Source organism: Myotis brandtii, unplaced genomic scaffold, assembly GCF_000412655.1.
Source record: "Myotis brandtii unplaced genomic scaffold, ASM41265v1 scaffold154, whole genome shotgun sequence".
In the NCBI taxonomy this organism is placed as follows: Eukaryota; Metazoa; Chordata; class Mammalia; order Chiroptera; family Vespertilionidae; genus Myotis; species Myotis brandtii.
In genome coordinates this window covers 8,591,701-8,604,673 of record NW_005355584.1, presented here as the reverse complement: position 1 = coordinate 8,604,673, position 12,973 = coordinate 8,591,701, and the positions used below count along the sequence as shown (strand labels likewise).

The 12,973-nt window shown below is 57.0% G+C and overlaps 1 protein-coding gene across 5 annotated transcripts in view; it reads right to left on the bottom strand.

The window, feature by feature from the left end:
* Positions 1-7,039: 7,039 nt before the first annotated feature.
* Positions 7,040-12,973, bottom strand: part of CTDP1 (CTD (carboxy-terminal domain, RNA polymerase II, polypeptide A) phosphatase, subunit 1) — a 36,106-nt gene continuing 30,172 nt past the window's right edge. The window contains exons 11-12 of one of the 5 annotated variants that reach the window (XM_014535918.1): positions 12,547-12,734; positions 7,040-7,827 (exon numbers count right to left, since the gene is read on the bottom strand). In XM_014535918.1, coding sequence (XP_014391404.1) covers positions 7,689-7,827; positions 12,547-12,734 — 327 coding nt within the window. In that variant the 3' untranslated portion in view covers positions 7,040-7,688. Of the gene's footprint in view, positions 7,828-9,942; positions 10,880-12,546; positions 12,735-12,973 lie in introns of those variants that run through there. The other 4 variants (XM_005861588.2, XM_005861589.2, XM_014535919.1 and 1 more) reach the window with 4 other exon arrangements.

Here is a 12,973-nt window from a genome sequence, read left to right as displayed (position 1 = left end):
CCTGTGTCTTAGATCTGCCTGGTCTTTCATTATTGCATTAGCGAGGGCGCCCAGGGCTTCCGCCAAGGCGCTCACGTGGGCGTGAGCTTCGTGCTCCACATGTCAGGTTTGGTTTTTCTTTGCTGAGGAATAACATTCACAGCCCCCAAGGCCTGATTTTAATTACAAGGCGTTCCCGGAGTTCTGACAACAGTTCAATCTGTGGCCGTCCCGCTGGCATCTGCCACGACGCACACGGCTCCCCACGTGGCTGTCTGCCAGCCAGGCTCAGGACTCACGGCGGGCGGCTCCTTTCCTGGTACAGAGAGCACGTCTGAGCCAGAGCCTGGAAGGCGTATGGTCACCCTGACTTGGAATATTGAGGACAAGATGAGGCAGAGGACAGTGTGGTGACAGGGGTGCTGGGGACTTCCCCGCAGGGCCTCCTCGGTGGGGGCGGCGCTCCCCGAGCCGGGCGGGGACAGGACAAGACTTGTTATCAGTTCTTTCTGCCAAAGAGCTCTACTCACGCTGTCCTGGACCTGAGACCTCAACCTCCAGGCGTGGCCCCAGCTCTGCAAGGACATGTAACCTCTGCTGTTTGTCCACCTCTCCACACATGCCGCCCTCACCGTGCATGTGCGGGACCTACAGCCGTGGATTCCATCAGCTGCAAACACGACTCCCTGTTGGTGGGTGGCTGAGGACTCAGGGTTCTGCTTTGCTTCCGCAGTTGCGACAGTCACATTGGCTCGGATGGGTGGTGCAGGTGGGGGCCGCCTGTGTCTGAGGCCGCTGGTTGGCTGGAGCAGGGGGTCAGCTGGAGCTGGTGTGTGGATACTCCTGGTCCAGGCAATGCAGGCAGTTTCATCTGCGGCCACCCGCTGCCTTTCGTGTGGTGTTTCCACTGAAATCCTTTTCCTCAGATAAATGAAAATGTCCTGAAACTGTTCCTGGCCATTTTCTCTCTCCCCGGACTTTGGAAGCCATCTCACCGTGTCTTTTAACCTCCACCTGTCCCGTCGCTGCCACCAAAGACCACACTGAGACCGAGCACAACTAGAAAAACCCAAGCGCAGAGACGCCAAGGTGCTGCCGGGGCAGGGGAAGCAGACACCTCCGTACGTGCACCAGGTCTCCATCTCGGCTCCCTGGCATCTGGGTGGATCACTGCTGGGGGGTCTTGTATTTGGCAGTCATTTGCTGGGACAGAGTGGGGAACTGCTTATGGGGGGCACTGGCATCTCATGCGTGGGACCAGGATGCTGCCAAATACATGACCCCAACAGTGATCTGCTCCATCCTCCCCGAAGTCCCAGACTCTTACAGTGGGAATTGTGGAGCTAAAAACAGGGTGTTTGGGTAATGAATGCAGCCTGTCTGCTCCCTTCTCCAGGCTAAATTATTCCAATCCCATCAGCAGTTTTCCATAAGCTGTGTCTGCCAGGATCTCCCTCATCTGTGCACACGGAGGATTAGTCGCCTTGAGTCCTCCCTCTGGTGCTCGGCGTCCAGAGCTGAGCCCACGCTTATACCGAGCACAGAGTCAGCGCTGAGGCCCTGGGGGAGCGACATGGGTCCTTGTAGAGGGAGCATGTGTCGGGATGCATTCAGACCATGGTTCTCAGACAAAACATGCTCATCGCATGGCACAGATGGGACACGAGGTCATGCACGGTTTGCGGGCGACTGAAATCGACAGGCCCTTCTGTGGAGAGCGGCTCCCAGGTGGCTGAGTGATATGGGCTGCGGGAGGTGCAGCAAGTAAACAAAGCTTCATCAGGTGCATGTAATTGAGTAGATTCGAAACCCACGAGAACGTTGTAAACATCTTGACCACGCCCTTACTTTGCCTCATGGAATCTGGCTATGGAACAAAGATGTGGCTTGCAGGCCATGGCACTGTCTCTCTAATCAGAGGGCAGCGTCCCACCTAGCCCCAGCTTTATTCTCTTGTCTGTCTTTTCTAATCCTTCACTGCCCGCCCTCATGTTCACCCATGGCCGTACTGGCGCGGCACACCCTTCCTCATCAGCAGCTGAATCATCTCACTCAGACATCACATCTCACCCCGAATCCACCATCTTGGTCCACAAGGACAGGTGCCAGCAACTGGATTTCCCATCCCTGTGAAATACTTTCTTCTCACTGGCCCAGGAGCTTTCCCGAATCACCTTCTCAGTGCGAGGTCTGTGCTAGGCACTTGCAGGGCAAAGGGTTCCTGTCATTGAGGGGCTTCTGCTCTTACGGGGGACACAGGCCAGTAGACAGGTGTGAGGTGCAGGTAGGCAGGTGTGATGGTCAGGTAGACCGGGGTGGCGTGCTAATGGGAGAGGGAACGAACAGAGCCTTGGGGACACCTTGCTTTATGCAGTGACATGTGCCTGGCTGCATGGGTTCCTGTTCTGCTGGTGGGAGGCCGGTGGACCCTGGGGTGACGTTGAATGGATGGAAGAGCAGTGACTGAAGCTGAGCCATCCAGCCTATGACTGTGTTAGAAAGGGGAGACTTCTAGGAAAGCTCTGCTTTCTCAGATGGGCCATGAACACGTCATCTGTCTGCTGCTCTCTGATCCTCTAGCCGGGCGTGTCAGGGACCGACACTGTGCCGGGAGCCATGGCCGCTTGCCGAGACAGTCAGTGCTAAAATACAGCCTGCCCCCCAGGGGCTTGCAGCAGCAGGGACATCCCACAGCTTGTAGGGACCAGGCCCTGGTTCCCCCGTACCCTGGTTAGTACGCATTTCTGGGACCAAATACAACACGGCAGAGGCCTGCCTTTGAATGGTATCCCTCTCGCTTATTTTCCTAGAGCTGCTGTGGATTGACTGGAAAACTCCCCGTCTCAACACCCACGAAACACAGTTACCAGAACCAGGAATAGAAAGACACCCACGGCTTTTTAAGCAGGTCAGCGGGGTGACTGAAAGCCCCAACTTCCCTCAGACACACTCTCGGGACACTGGGAGGGCAGAGCAATTAGAGACACAGTTGCTACTGAGAAAAAAAAGTAGAAATGCTGCTAGATTTAAATTTTTCTTGTTTGTTAAATTGGACTCTGGCCAAGTTATAAAACTGAAGATTTAGATTTTAGAAGGAAATGCAACAGCCTGCTGGTTCCAGAGTGACAGCAGGTCTCGCAGAAACCAATGTTGTTATGCAACACTGACGGAGGGCAAAGAGTCCCTTGTACGAATCTGTGCCCTGCACTCTGTTCAGGTACAACCGGGGTGAGATCTGAAAGCTTGCTGGCGCTGTTATTGTCATCACCACAGCACATGTGCCCCTGGGTCCACTCCCCCATTGAGACAGAACTTGGTGGGGTCGTCCTGTATGCTCCCAGAGACCCCTAAGTATTTCCCTCCAGGACAAAACATCTTTAGCTAAAATCGCTGATAGTGAGATTGCAGGTGACCAGTTCTGTTCGCGTCTCCCCATGGGTGGAGCAAATCTCATCTCTGCGGGGACCTGCATGACCAATGGAGCCACTGCCTTGCCCAGAAAAGGCAGGTGTCTGCTTCAGTGAAGAGTTTGCTTGGACACATGGGGACTGCACCAGGGAGGCGGGGGGCACCTACCAAGGAGACTCACAGGGGAGGGTCCTGAACCTGGACGGTCAGTTGGACGTAGCTGGACCATCAGCCCAGCAGCATGGCTTCCTCTGCAAATGAGCCTTGCTTACCTGTGCCGTGTGGTGCTGTGTTGTGTAGCAGCGGCTCACCTATGCCGTGTGGTGCTGTGTCCTGTTCACCCGGGTGGCTGTTTGCTCAGTTCTGAAACCAGGGGTGTTAGCTAATTTTACAAACCACAGGTCGGGAGCTGCCTGGGGCGGTGCTGTGAGAAATGATTCCACCACGGCTCCCAGATTCAGGCCTGATCACAGCCGGCCTGAACCTGGAGCAGCAGTGCAGCTTCGACATGTTTGCTAAGACCCTGCACCGAGGACGTAGCCCAGAGAAACACGGGTGTTGCTGGTTTGGAGCTGCGGGCAGCAGGTTTTGTGTTGTCATTACACAGCTGAATATTCTGGGGCAATTCTCTTAACAGGGACTTCTCACCAGTCTCATGGTTTGCTGTGTAGGTGCTTGTGTGCATGTGTGTGAGTGTGACCATAGTAAGTGTGTATAGGTGATTGTGTGTGAGCGTGTGTGTGCATACATGTGTGCATGTGTGGGTGAATGTGCTCCCAGGTGAATGTGTGTGTAGGTGAGTGCAAGTGTGCACACATAGGTGTGTGTGTGGGGTGTGTGTAGGTGAGTGTGTGCATGTAGGCGAGTGCACTGAAATAGCTGAGTCTGTAATGTTTAGTGAGAAGAGAGGCGAAGGCCAGTTGACAGAGCAGGTGGCAGGAGGGTGGGTCAATGGTGGAGTCTAACCAGCGAGTGACATGATTTGGGGGAGTTCTGAGGCCTCTCTGACAGCGAGTCCCTCACCTCAAATGAAGGGAGGTGGACGGGGCTGTGCTGCCCGAACCTGTTGGAAACTCGGACTCAGGGCCTGCCCCCACCCCACCCCCTTTGCAAGATGCCTGGGATCCATCCTAGAGAAAGTTCCAGAAGCTGCCCCCCATGTCTGTCTCTCCTGCTCTGCATTTATTGGATTCTATGAAAAGAACAGAGGCTCTTAAGAGGCTATAAAGGGACCGGCTGAGCAAGCGAGCATCGTGCTAACGTTAACGTTGGCTCACCTAGCGATTGCTGGGGGCCAGTGCAGGTGGGGGCGGCGGGGTGTCCGGGCTGCTTCTGGGCCGAGAGAGCAAGGCAGCTGTTAAACAGCCATTATTAAAGGTGAACTTTCATAAACCTACGTGACAGAAACACATTAAAGAACAAAGCTCATCAACTCCCACGTCCTGCATGTTCTGGTTCTCTTTGCTGGTGAGGTCACTGTGTCGGTCTGAAACTGGCCCAGGTAGGGGTTCACTCCACAGAGGTCAGCAGATGTGACAAGTCAGCCCCTGCTGATGGCGGGAGCCTCACCTGCGGCCGCCTGTCTACCTGTCCACCTGCCTGTCCACCCGCCCTCCCTCCGGCCTGCGTGCCTCCCTCCCCCGGGAACCTGCTGGGCGCCCTGCTTCCCCGTCTTCCCACAGGGCCAGGCGCAGCTGGGCAGAGCCCCAGAACACTAGGTCAGTGGGAGGTTCAGCGCCTCAGGCCATCTGCACATCTGGCTGCCACCAGGAGGCCACTTACTATCCCCACCCCAGAGGGGAGGCAGCTCCTCAGCAATAACGTTCACGGCTGTGAACCGGGCAGTAGCTGTCGCTCCCAGACATGCAGCTGGGCAGGGCCGGCCTCTGTGGTCTCTCCCTGCCCTGTGCACCCGGGTGGGGCACGTCTTCCAGGGACCCAGCGCCTGGCTCAGCGCTCAGTGAATGTGTGGTGAACTGGACGCTTGGTTCTCACAGGGCGGCTGCCTCGTCTAGGATTGAGACCATCCACAGAGAAGGGGAGAGGCAGCTGCCCCCACTCACCTCGATCTGGTCCTCCACCTGGTGGGTGCTCACAGCCCTCTCCGCAAGGTTGACTGGGCATGTCAGGTGATCGCCAGGGTGGGGCTCCCTGAGGCCCCAGTCCCGGGTCTAAGGTAGCAGGAGCCACAGCCTCCACCCTCCAGTGGCCTAAGCTCCTGTCTGCCCCAGGCTTGCTGGGGGCAGGGCTCCAGAGGGTGAGCACTTCCGTCAGTCTGCTGAGGCGGCTGAAACTCACCAGGCTCCCATGGAGGCTCACATGCTCTGTGCTGCAGGGACAGCCTGAGCCCCAGCTGTCCCCTGGGTGTGTGTGCATGTGTACATGTGTGCGCACATGAGGTGGGAAAGGCTTACTCCCGCCTCCTCTCCGCTGGTGTGTCCCAGAGGGTCTGGAGCCGCGTCCGGGGTGCTGTTTGTCTCTGCGGCTGAGACACAGGACAGCAGACAGTGTCCTGCCTGGGGTGAAACAGCTCCACCCAGTCATATCAACGGGTCACAAAACTGAAAACAGAAGACACTCCGAGGACCGGCTGCCCCACCCCAAAGCGCTGGGACCTGCTCTCCTGTTCGGGCTCCTTCCCGGCTCCCGGCCTGCGTTTGAGCCAGGAGCACAGGCTGCATTGCTGGCGTTTGCCTGAGCCCCTCAGAACAGGGGCTTCTCCAGAGACACGCCCAGAAGAACAGGGACAAGGACACCCTGGGGTTGGGCCAGCTGCCTGGAAATTGTCAGTGAGACCCACACTTGGCCTCAAAGAATGGCACTGGAGCCACCAGGCCTGCCACGTCCTCCCCCAAGTGTGGAAGAAAGAAAATGACCTTCATGCAAAGTGGAGGGATTCTCTGGATGAGGACGGTCTGGAAGTCCCACAGTCACACCTGGGGAGGGGAGAGTTCTGCATGGTGTCCGGGGGCACGATGCTCACAAATGCGACAGCCTGAGCAGCTTGGGGAAGGAGCCTCACAGGCTCTTAGGTGGGAGACCAGCCTGGTCACGGTCCCTCGTGCAACCGCCCTGCCGCCTCGCGAGGCAGGCGCATCACAGGCCACACACTCCTGGTCTCTGGTGTCCTCCACTGTAGCCAACGTCTGGCAGGGTTCACAGAGGAGGACACCAAGGGGCTGCCTCAAAGGAAGCGAGAAGGTTCACCCCAGAACCTGCCGGTCGTGCTGACCGGGTCAGCCCAGAGGTCTGGGGACAACGGGATTTGAGGACAGGCCACCCTATGACCCGATGTCTGGCTGCCACGTGTGCACAACGAACCCCATTCCACAACTTGCCAGCGAGGGCTGCAGTGCTGCCCTCTGCTTCCATAGGTTCTCACATCTGGTTTCACAAACCAAATAATCAGAAACCAGTGACCTTCCACATTCTTCGTGCTTTGCTGCACAAAATGTCCCCGTAACGGAGACCCTCAGCCATGGCTGCCCAACAACAAACTCCCAGGGCTGGGACCTCCTGGCACCTCCCAGCACACCGAGTCCCCTGCTCTACAAGCTGGGACAGGGACAGGGACAGGGACAGGCTCGGAGTGGCGGGCGCCCCCTGAGGTACGGAGGATAGCCCGCTTGCAGCCATAACACATCAGACAGAAGAGCTTACAAAAAGGGCTTTTATTAAATGGAGGAGACACCTGTTTGGTGGGTCAGATATGAAATATACAAAACTTTACATCAGATCTGAGGAGCAGGAGCGGACGCCGGACTGTGCTGGAACCTGGTCCCGGAAACATAGGGACACAAGTTTCAGGGACCCGGGTGTCGCTCAGAAACGAGCCCTGAGGGTCGCAGAGGCAGCCCAGGCCTGTCCACACGTGAACACAGCCTCTCAGAAACCCCTGCACATCTGGTAACTTCAGTGTGAAAAGCACAGGACGCCAGGTTCTTGCCATGTCTGTCTCGTCAGAGCCCTGCCTTCGCCCTGAATGGTATGCCGTGGAATTTAAAGGAAAACGCCCTCCAGGCCCCTATACACGGCAGGAACCACAGTCCTGTGCGGCCGAGCTCCACAAGATCTTTGGCATGGCCCACGCTTCCTGTCAGGGTCACGAAAAAAGTAGACTTTCCGGTAGTAAAACTTCTCAAAACACCCATTTCTGCAAAATAATGTTTCTGTATGTGGAGCTTTGCGAATAGACACGTCTTCCTGGAGAGAAGGAAACCCCATGTGAGGGCCAGCACAGGACGTCGAGGTGTCACAGGAGGGGAGGTGACGTGTGCGTCCACCCTGGGGAGCCGTGCAGGTCACATGAGGTCGAGCTCCGCCTCCAGCGCCGCGGCCATCTCGTCCGCCTCCGAGCTGCTCCCCTCCTCGTCCTCACAGCTGGACTCCCTGCTGGACTCGCTGGCCGCGTCGTCGTCATTCAGCTTCCTCTTGTGGCCCCTGAAAGAGAAGCACTTGCTGTGAGATGCTCCCACACAGCACCCGTCCGTCTGCCAGGGGCTTGCAAATGCCAAGGGGCTTCCAGTTTCAAAATGGGAGCAAACCACAGTTCTGAGGTGGAGGACACAGGCAGGGGCACCGACCCAGGACCACAACACAGGCTCCCTCTGCTTCCTTCATGCGTATTTCAAAGGACCGAGATGTGGTTGGACGACAGAAGAAACAACTACAACAAAGACCCACTGCCGGCGAACAGTAAACATGCTCAACCCCAGGGAACATAAAGGACGTAAAGAAAAGCGGCAGAGGAGTGAGAGGCCCGTGCTCCCTGTCAGCTCCAAGGCCTTGGCTGCTGTGGAGCAAACCGGCTGGAACAGGGCTCAGGGCAGGCCAGCACCTGCCCCGGCAGGAGCTCAGGTGGAGCGGGGCCTCGTCACTCTGGGTGGCTTCAGGCCTCAATCGGCCCACACGGAGTGGGTCCAGTTGCAGACGGGTGGATGGCAGGCAGGCAGGCCAGGTCCTGGGCCAGGATGAGTGACGTGCTTGTCCAGCCCACCTTGGAGCTGCCACCTCTCTTCCTAACACATGGCGGGTGCTATGCACGGCCATGGGGCCCTGGACTACCTTCCACCTAAGAGCCGGGACGAAGTGCTCTCCACAGGGCTCCGGACGGTGTTGGCTCTGATTATACAAAGAGCCACACACACGGCAGGCCACCAGGCCCCAGGGAAGATGGGCGAGTCTTACAGACTCGACAGAGGCCATCCCAGGTGGCGCCCTGGCAGCCCACTGTTTCCTCAGGCAGCTGTCAAAACTACTTGGATAAACAATAAACTGCAACCACACCGGCACATTACATAACCAGCCAACGTCATCACCCTTCTTTTTTTAAATTTTCATTTTTTGCTAATCTTCACCCGAGGATATTTTTTCCATTGATTTTTAGAGAGAAGGGAAGGAGGGTGGGAGAGAGAGACTGGTTGCCTCCCATACTCGCCAACCACTGAGAAACACCGGCGAGGGCGCTATCACCCTTGTTGTGGCCCTGCAGAACACTCAGCTCCCTGACGAACCTGCAGACTTGAAGAGGATGCGGTGAGATGTGAACAGTGCATGGCTCTCCCTGAGGCCTTGCAGGCCCAGAGGTCCCACTGCGCCGAGACGGACATTCAGCCACAGCTTGAAAACGGTACCTGAGGAACCCACCTTGTCCTGACTTTACCCCGACACGGGACCGCACAGCGCAGCTCCTGTCACAGGCCCGAAAGGTCTCCTGGACAGACTGCTCAGATGGTGATTACCTGTGACAGGTACGGTACAGAGCTAGGCAAACACAGCATGTGTGCAAGAACAGCATACATGTAATACAACAATGTAACATGTTTCAATCACACACAACACGTAACTATATGCAGCATACATGTGCAGTGTAAGCAAACACACATACTGCAGCAGCTCCACAGTCTGAAACCACAACTGCTGATGTTAGGAAAACCTTGTAATTTATTTACGAAACAGAAGAAACACTACCAGCAAGGTCAGAAGGCTTTTGCCGAGGGCTCTGCACCTGCAGAGTAAAGAACATGCCCTGGGTGGATGTGGATACAGGCATCTGTCCCCATCACAGATCTCGTTCAAGGTCCTGGCCCGCCCACCTGCGGCGGGGACATGGGATCCATAAGGTCACTCTATAGTGTGATGCGTGGCCATGTGGTCTGTCTCCCGTCTCTGGGAGGTCACGTCTGGGGCAGAGGAAGGGCCACCTGAATCTGACTGGCAGGCTCTGCTCCCGAGGTGGCACTGGGCAGCGTGTTTGCGTCTGTGGATTTTGGATCCTGGTCGATTCCCACACCTGAGTCTGTGCCTTTTGATCACATGATCTCCATCGATCCATCTCCAAGTCTGCTAATTCTTCTGCAGGTTCAAATCAACGCTGGGGCCCTCTGGTGGATTTCCATTTAGGTGTTACACTTTTCAATTGCAGCGCTCCTGTCTGACAGCGTCTGCTAGATGAGGCCTTGTCAGTAATTCATTCTGTCTGAAGCCTCGGTCTGTGACCTCCGACACCTGCTTGCCTGCGGCTGTCTTCCTGTGTGGGTCAGACTCTGCTGTCTCTACGAAATGTTTCTCCTCCCATAAAATGAAAGTGGACATTTTAGTTCCCATGTTGTAGCAGCCCTGGGTCCTGGTCTCCCCTCCCCGCAGGCTGGTTACTGTTGCTGTTTAGTGACTGGCTGGACTGTTTTGGTGAAGTCGCTGTCCCCAAAGTGTGGGCTCTCTGGGCTCAGCCTCGGGCATGGGCACAGCCCTTAGAAAGACAAAGGCAGAAAAACAACGACACCACTTTTTATCTGTCGCGCTGAGCAGGTGTGGACAATGAGCACAGTCACTTGTTCTGAGGGGAGTCTGATTGGCACCACCTTCCACAGAGGACAACCGTCAGCAGCTACAGGTTAAAAGTGCAAACACCTTTCGACCGGCAATTCTGCTTTCAGAAATCCACCGAGTGATGCGCTCAAGTGCATGGGGCAGGCCCCACAGCACTGCTTGTGGCAAAAGAGACTGGACACAGTGCAACTGTGTCCACAGATGTGATGAATGCCCAGGGGTGCACCGAAGACGGCAGGGCAGGAGCAGGCACGACGGTGCGTAACCACGGCTCCAGTGGGGGAGCGAGTGAGAACTTCACTGAGGAAGTGCTGTTTCCTCCATTTTAGAGATGACAAACCCCCAGTGTATGAAAGCGAACCTTCCAGATCAATCCACCACCTGGAACACCTTCCACACCTGTGTCCACATGGAAACACGGGGTCGGTGCTCAACGGAGGTGGGTGGGCTGGACGCGTGCCAGGAATTCAGCCCCTGAAGATGGGGCAGTTTTCCTTGTGCGCCACCGACTGGATGGGACGGCCACGGCGCCAAGACGGACATTTCCTGGCACTCGGAGAACAGTCTTTGGTGAGGGAAACGGCTGTGACTACTGTCCACAGGTCACGATGGAAACTGTGCCTTCCCACCCTTCTGACCGGACGTCTTCACTCAGCCGCCGACTCTACAAAGAATCGGAAGGAAGTCTTATGTGACCTTCAGGTCACCCTGAAGCCACACCTCCAGGCAAAGGCCAGTGCAGCGCCCACTGGAAAAGCTCTGGTTTGGGCAAATGCTTTCCAAATGCACCGACTTATCTCAGGGACTGACCTCCGGGAGCCGAAGCCCGGCTGCCGTGTGCACAGAACAGGCATGTGGTGGCTGTTGATCTGAAGGAGGAACGAGTTAGTTCTTGGCAGAGAAGCAAAAACACACCCCTTTCTACTTCCGAGAAAACACACTGTCAAGCTCAGTGGCATTCAGATTCCTCAGAACAGCTTGGCCCGCGGGATTAGCACAATGTACTGCCAACCGCACGTGTGGCATCAGCACGGGCCGTGCCATCGCATGGGGAAGTCGTCATGAACCGAAACAATCCACACGCAAACAACAAAAACCCCAATAGCACTTTTTACTGAATTTCAAATGAAACACAGTGTGCTCAGCTCAGCGGCACTCGGCCCAGTTGGAGTGCCCATGTCCACTTCCGCCCCAAAGGACAGAGCCTGCAGGCCGCGCCAGTCCTCTCCGGGTCTTTGAGAAAACACTTTGTCCCTCTCTTCCTGAGAGAGAAGACAGCGCCAGGTTAAAAACTGCTAACCGGAGCACGTGCCACAGATCGATGAGATGACACCTCACATTGGGACACCACTCGGCAAGGCCCCTTCCCCAGAAACGCAGGCGATGCTTGCAGAAATGGAGACGCAGCGAGCAGAGTGACTGTGTGTGGCTCGTCGTCACCCAGCACAGATTTATCACGTCAGCTGGGCAGCTCGGCCTCAGAGCCGCTCAGCTCAGAGTGGCCACCTCGAGGGAGGTGTGCGTGTGCTTGAGAAACTGCTGAAGCTGGAACAGGGACAATCTGCCCCCACCTGTGGCTGGAATTCCTGCCTGGCCGTGGCTGTCACTCACCTGGGCACACACAGCTTAGGGGTCAGACCTGAAGGGCGTGAAGGGACTCAGCCAATAAAAGGCCTGCGGAATCAAATTCAGTTCTGGGTGAGCTGGTGGGATAGTGGGGGCGCCATGAAAAACAGGAAGTGTCACCACGTGTCAACCATGCCATGGGCCCAGGCCCGCTACCTGCATAGCAAGGTGCTCCTGCCAGGGCTCGGGGGAGGCTGCTGCGGTTGACACACGGGGCCCGGCGCCCTCCCGGTGAAACCAAGATGGAGGGGCGGGCTGCCTGGATCACACTGTAAACGCAGCAGCATGTGGGAGAGACACGGCCCCTCCTGAAGGACAAACAGCTGCCTGAGCAACAACCGAAACCATAAAGTCTGGATAAAAACCACATCTTCACCATGTAACCCTCAGAAATGTTCACGTGTAAAGAAGCTGTGTGTGCGTTGTTTCAGAAAGAGGAGAGTGACCCTGGCCCTCAGGACCACGCAGCACCTTCGGGTCCCCGGCCCCCGACTGCTACGGGTGATAACGATCCCGCCATCTGGTCTGTGAGCCCCGTGGAGACCTGCCTGTGGTTGTGGAGTGAGCATGTCTGAGCAGAAGGTGCCGCCACTCCCGGGGACAGCGTGGGGGCCTGGACCCTACACCTGCCGAGCCCTCCCCCAGGGCCGCCCTCCTTCTCATCCAACCCACACTCTCACCCACCCTCCCCGGGCCCACCCTCACCTGGGCCCCCGGGCCTCCGCTGCACTCCTCTCGCTGGGTGACTTCGACTGGAGTGTGTGCCCCCTCTGGGCTGCTGGGGCCTTGGGCTCCCTGGGCTGAGGTGCCCCATCCTGCTCCTCCTCCTGCTCCTCCGGCTTCTTCTTCTCGCTGTCGCTGTCATCGCTGCCTTCTCCTAGGATGTCGTCCACCTGCCAAAGGGCCAGGAGTCAGCTTACAGATCAGCTCGCTAAAGAACCGCGCGGGTCCCTCCGGGGGAATGCGTTACCAAGCAGACACACTTTCAGCACACCCTGGGGCCACGTGTTCCACGTTACTTTACGCTCCCATGCTGGGCCCTGTGGTGAGCTTGGTCCAGTACCAGCGCTGAGGAACATGGCGAGGCTCATGGGGAGGGGAGTGGTGTTGGGGGGGGGGGGGGGGGGGGCAC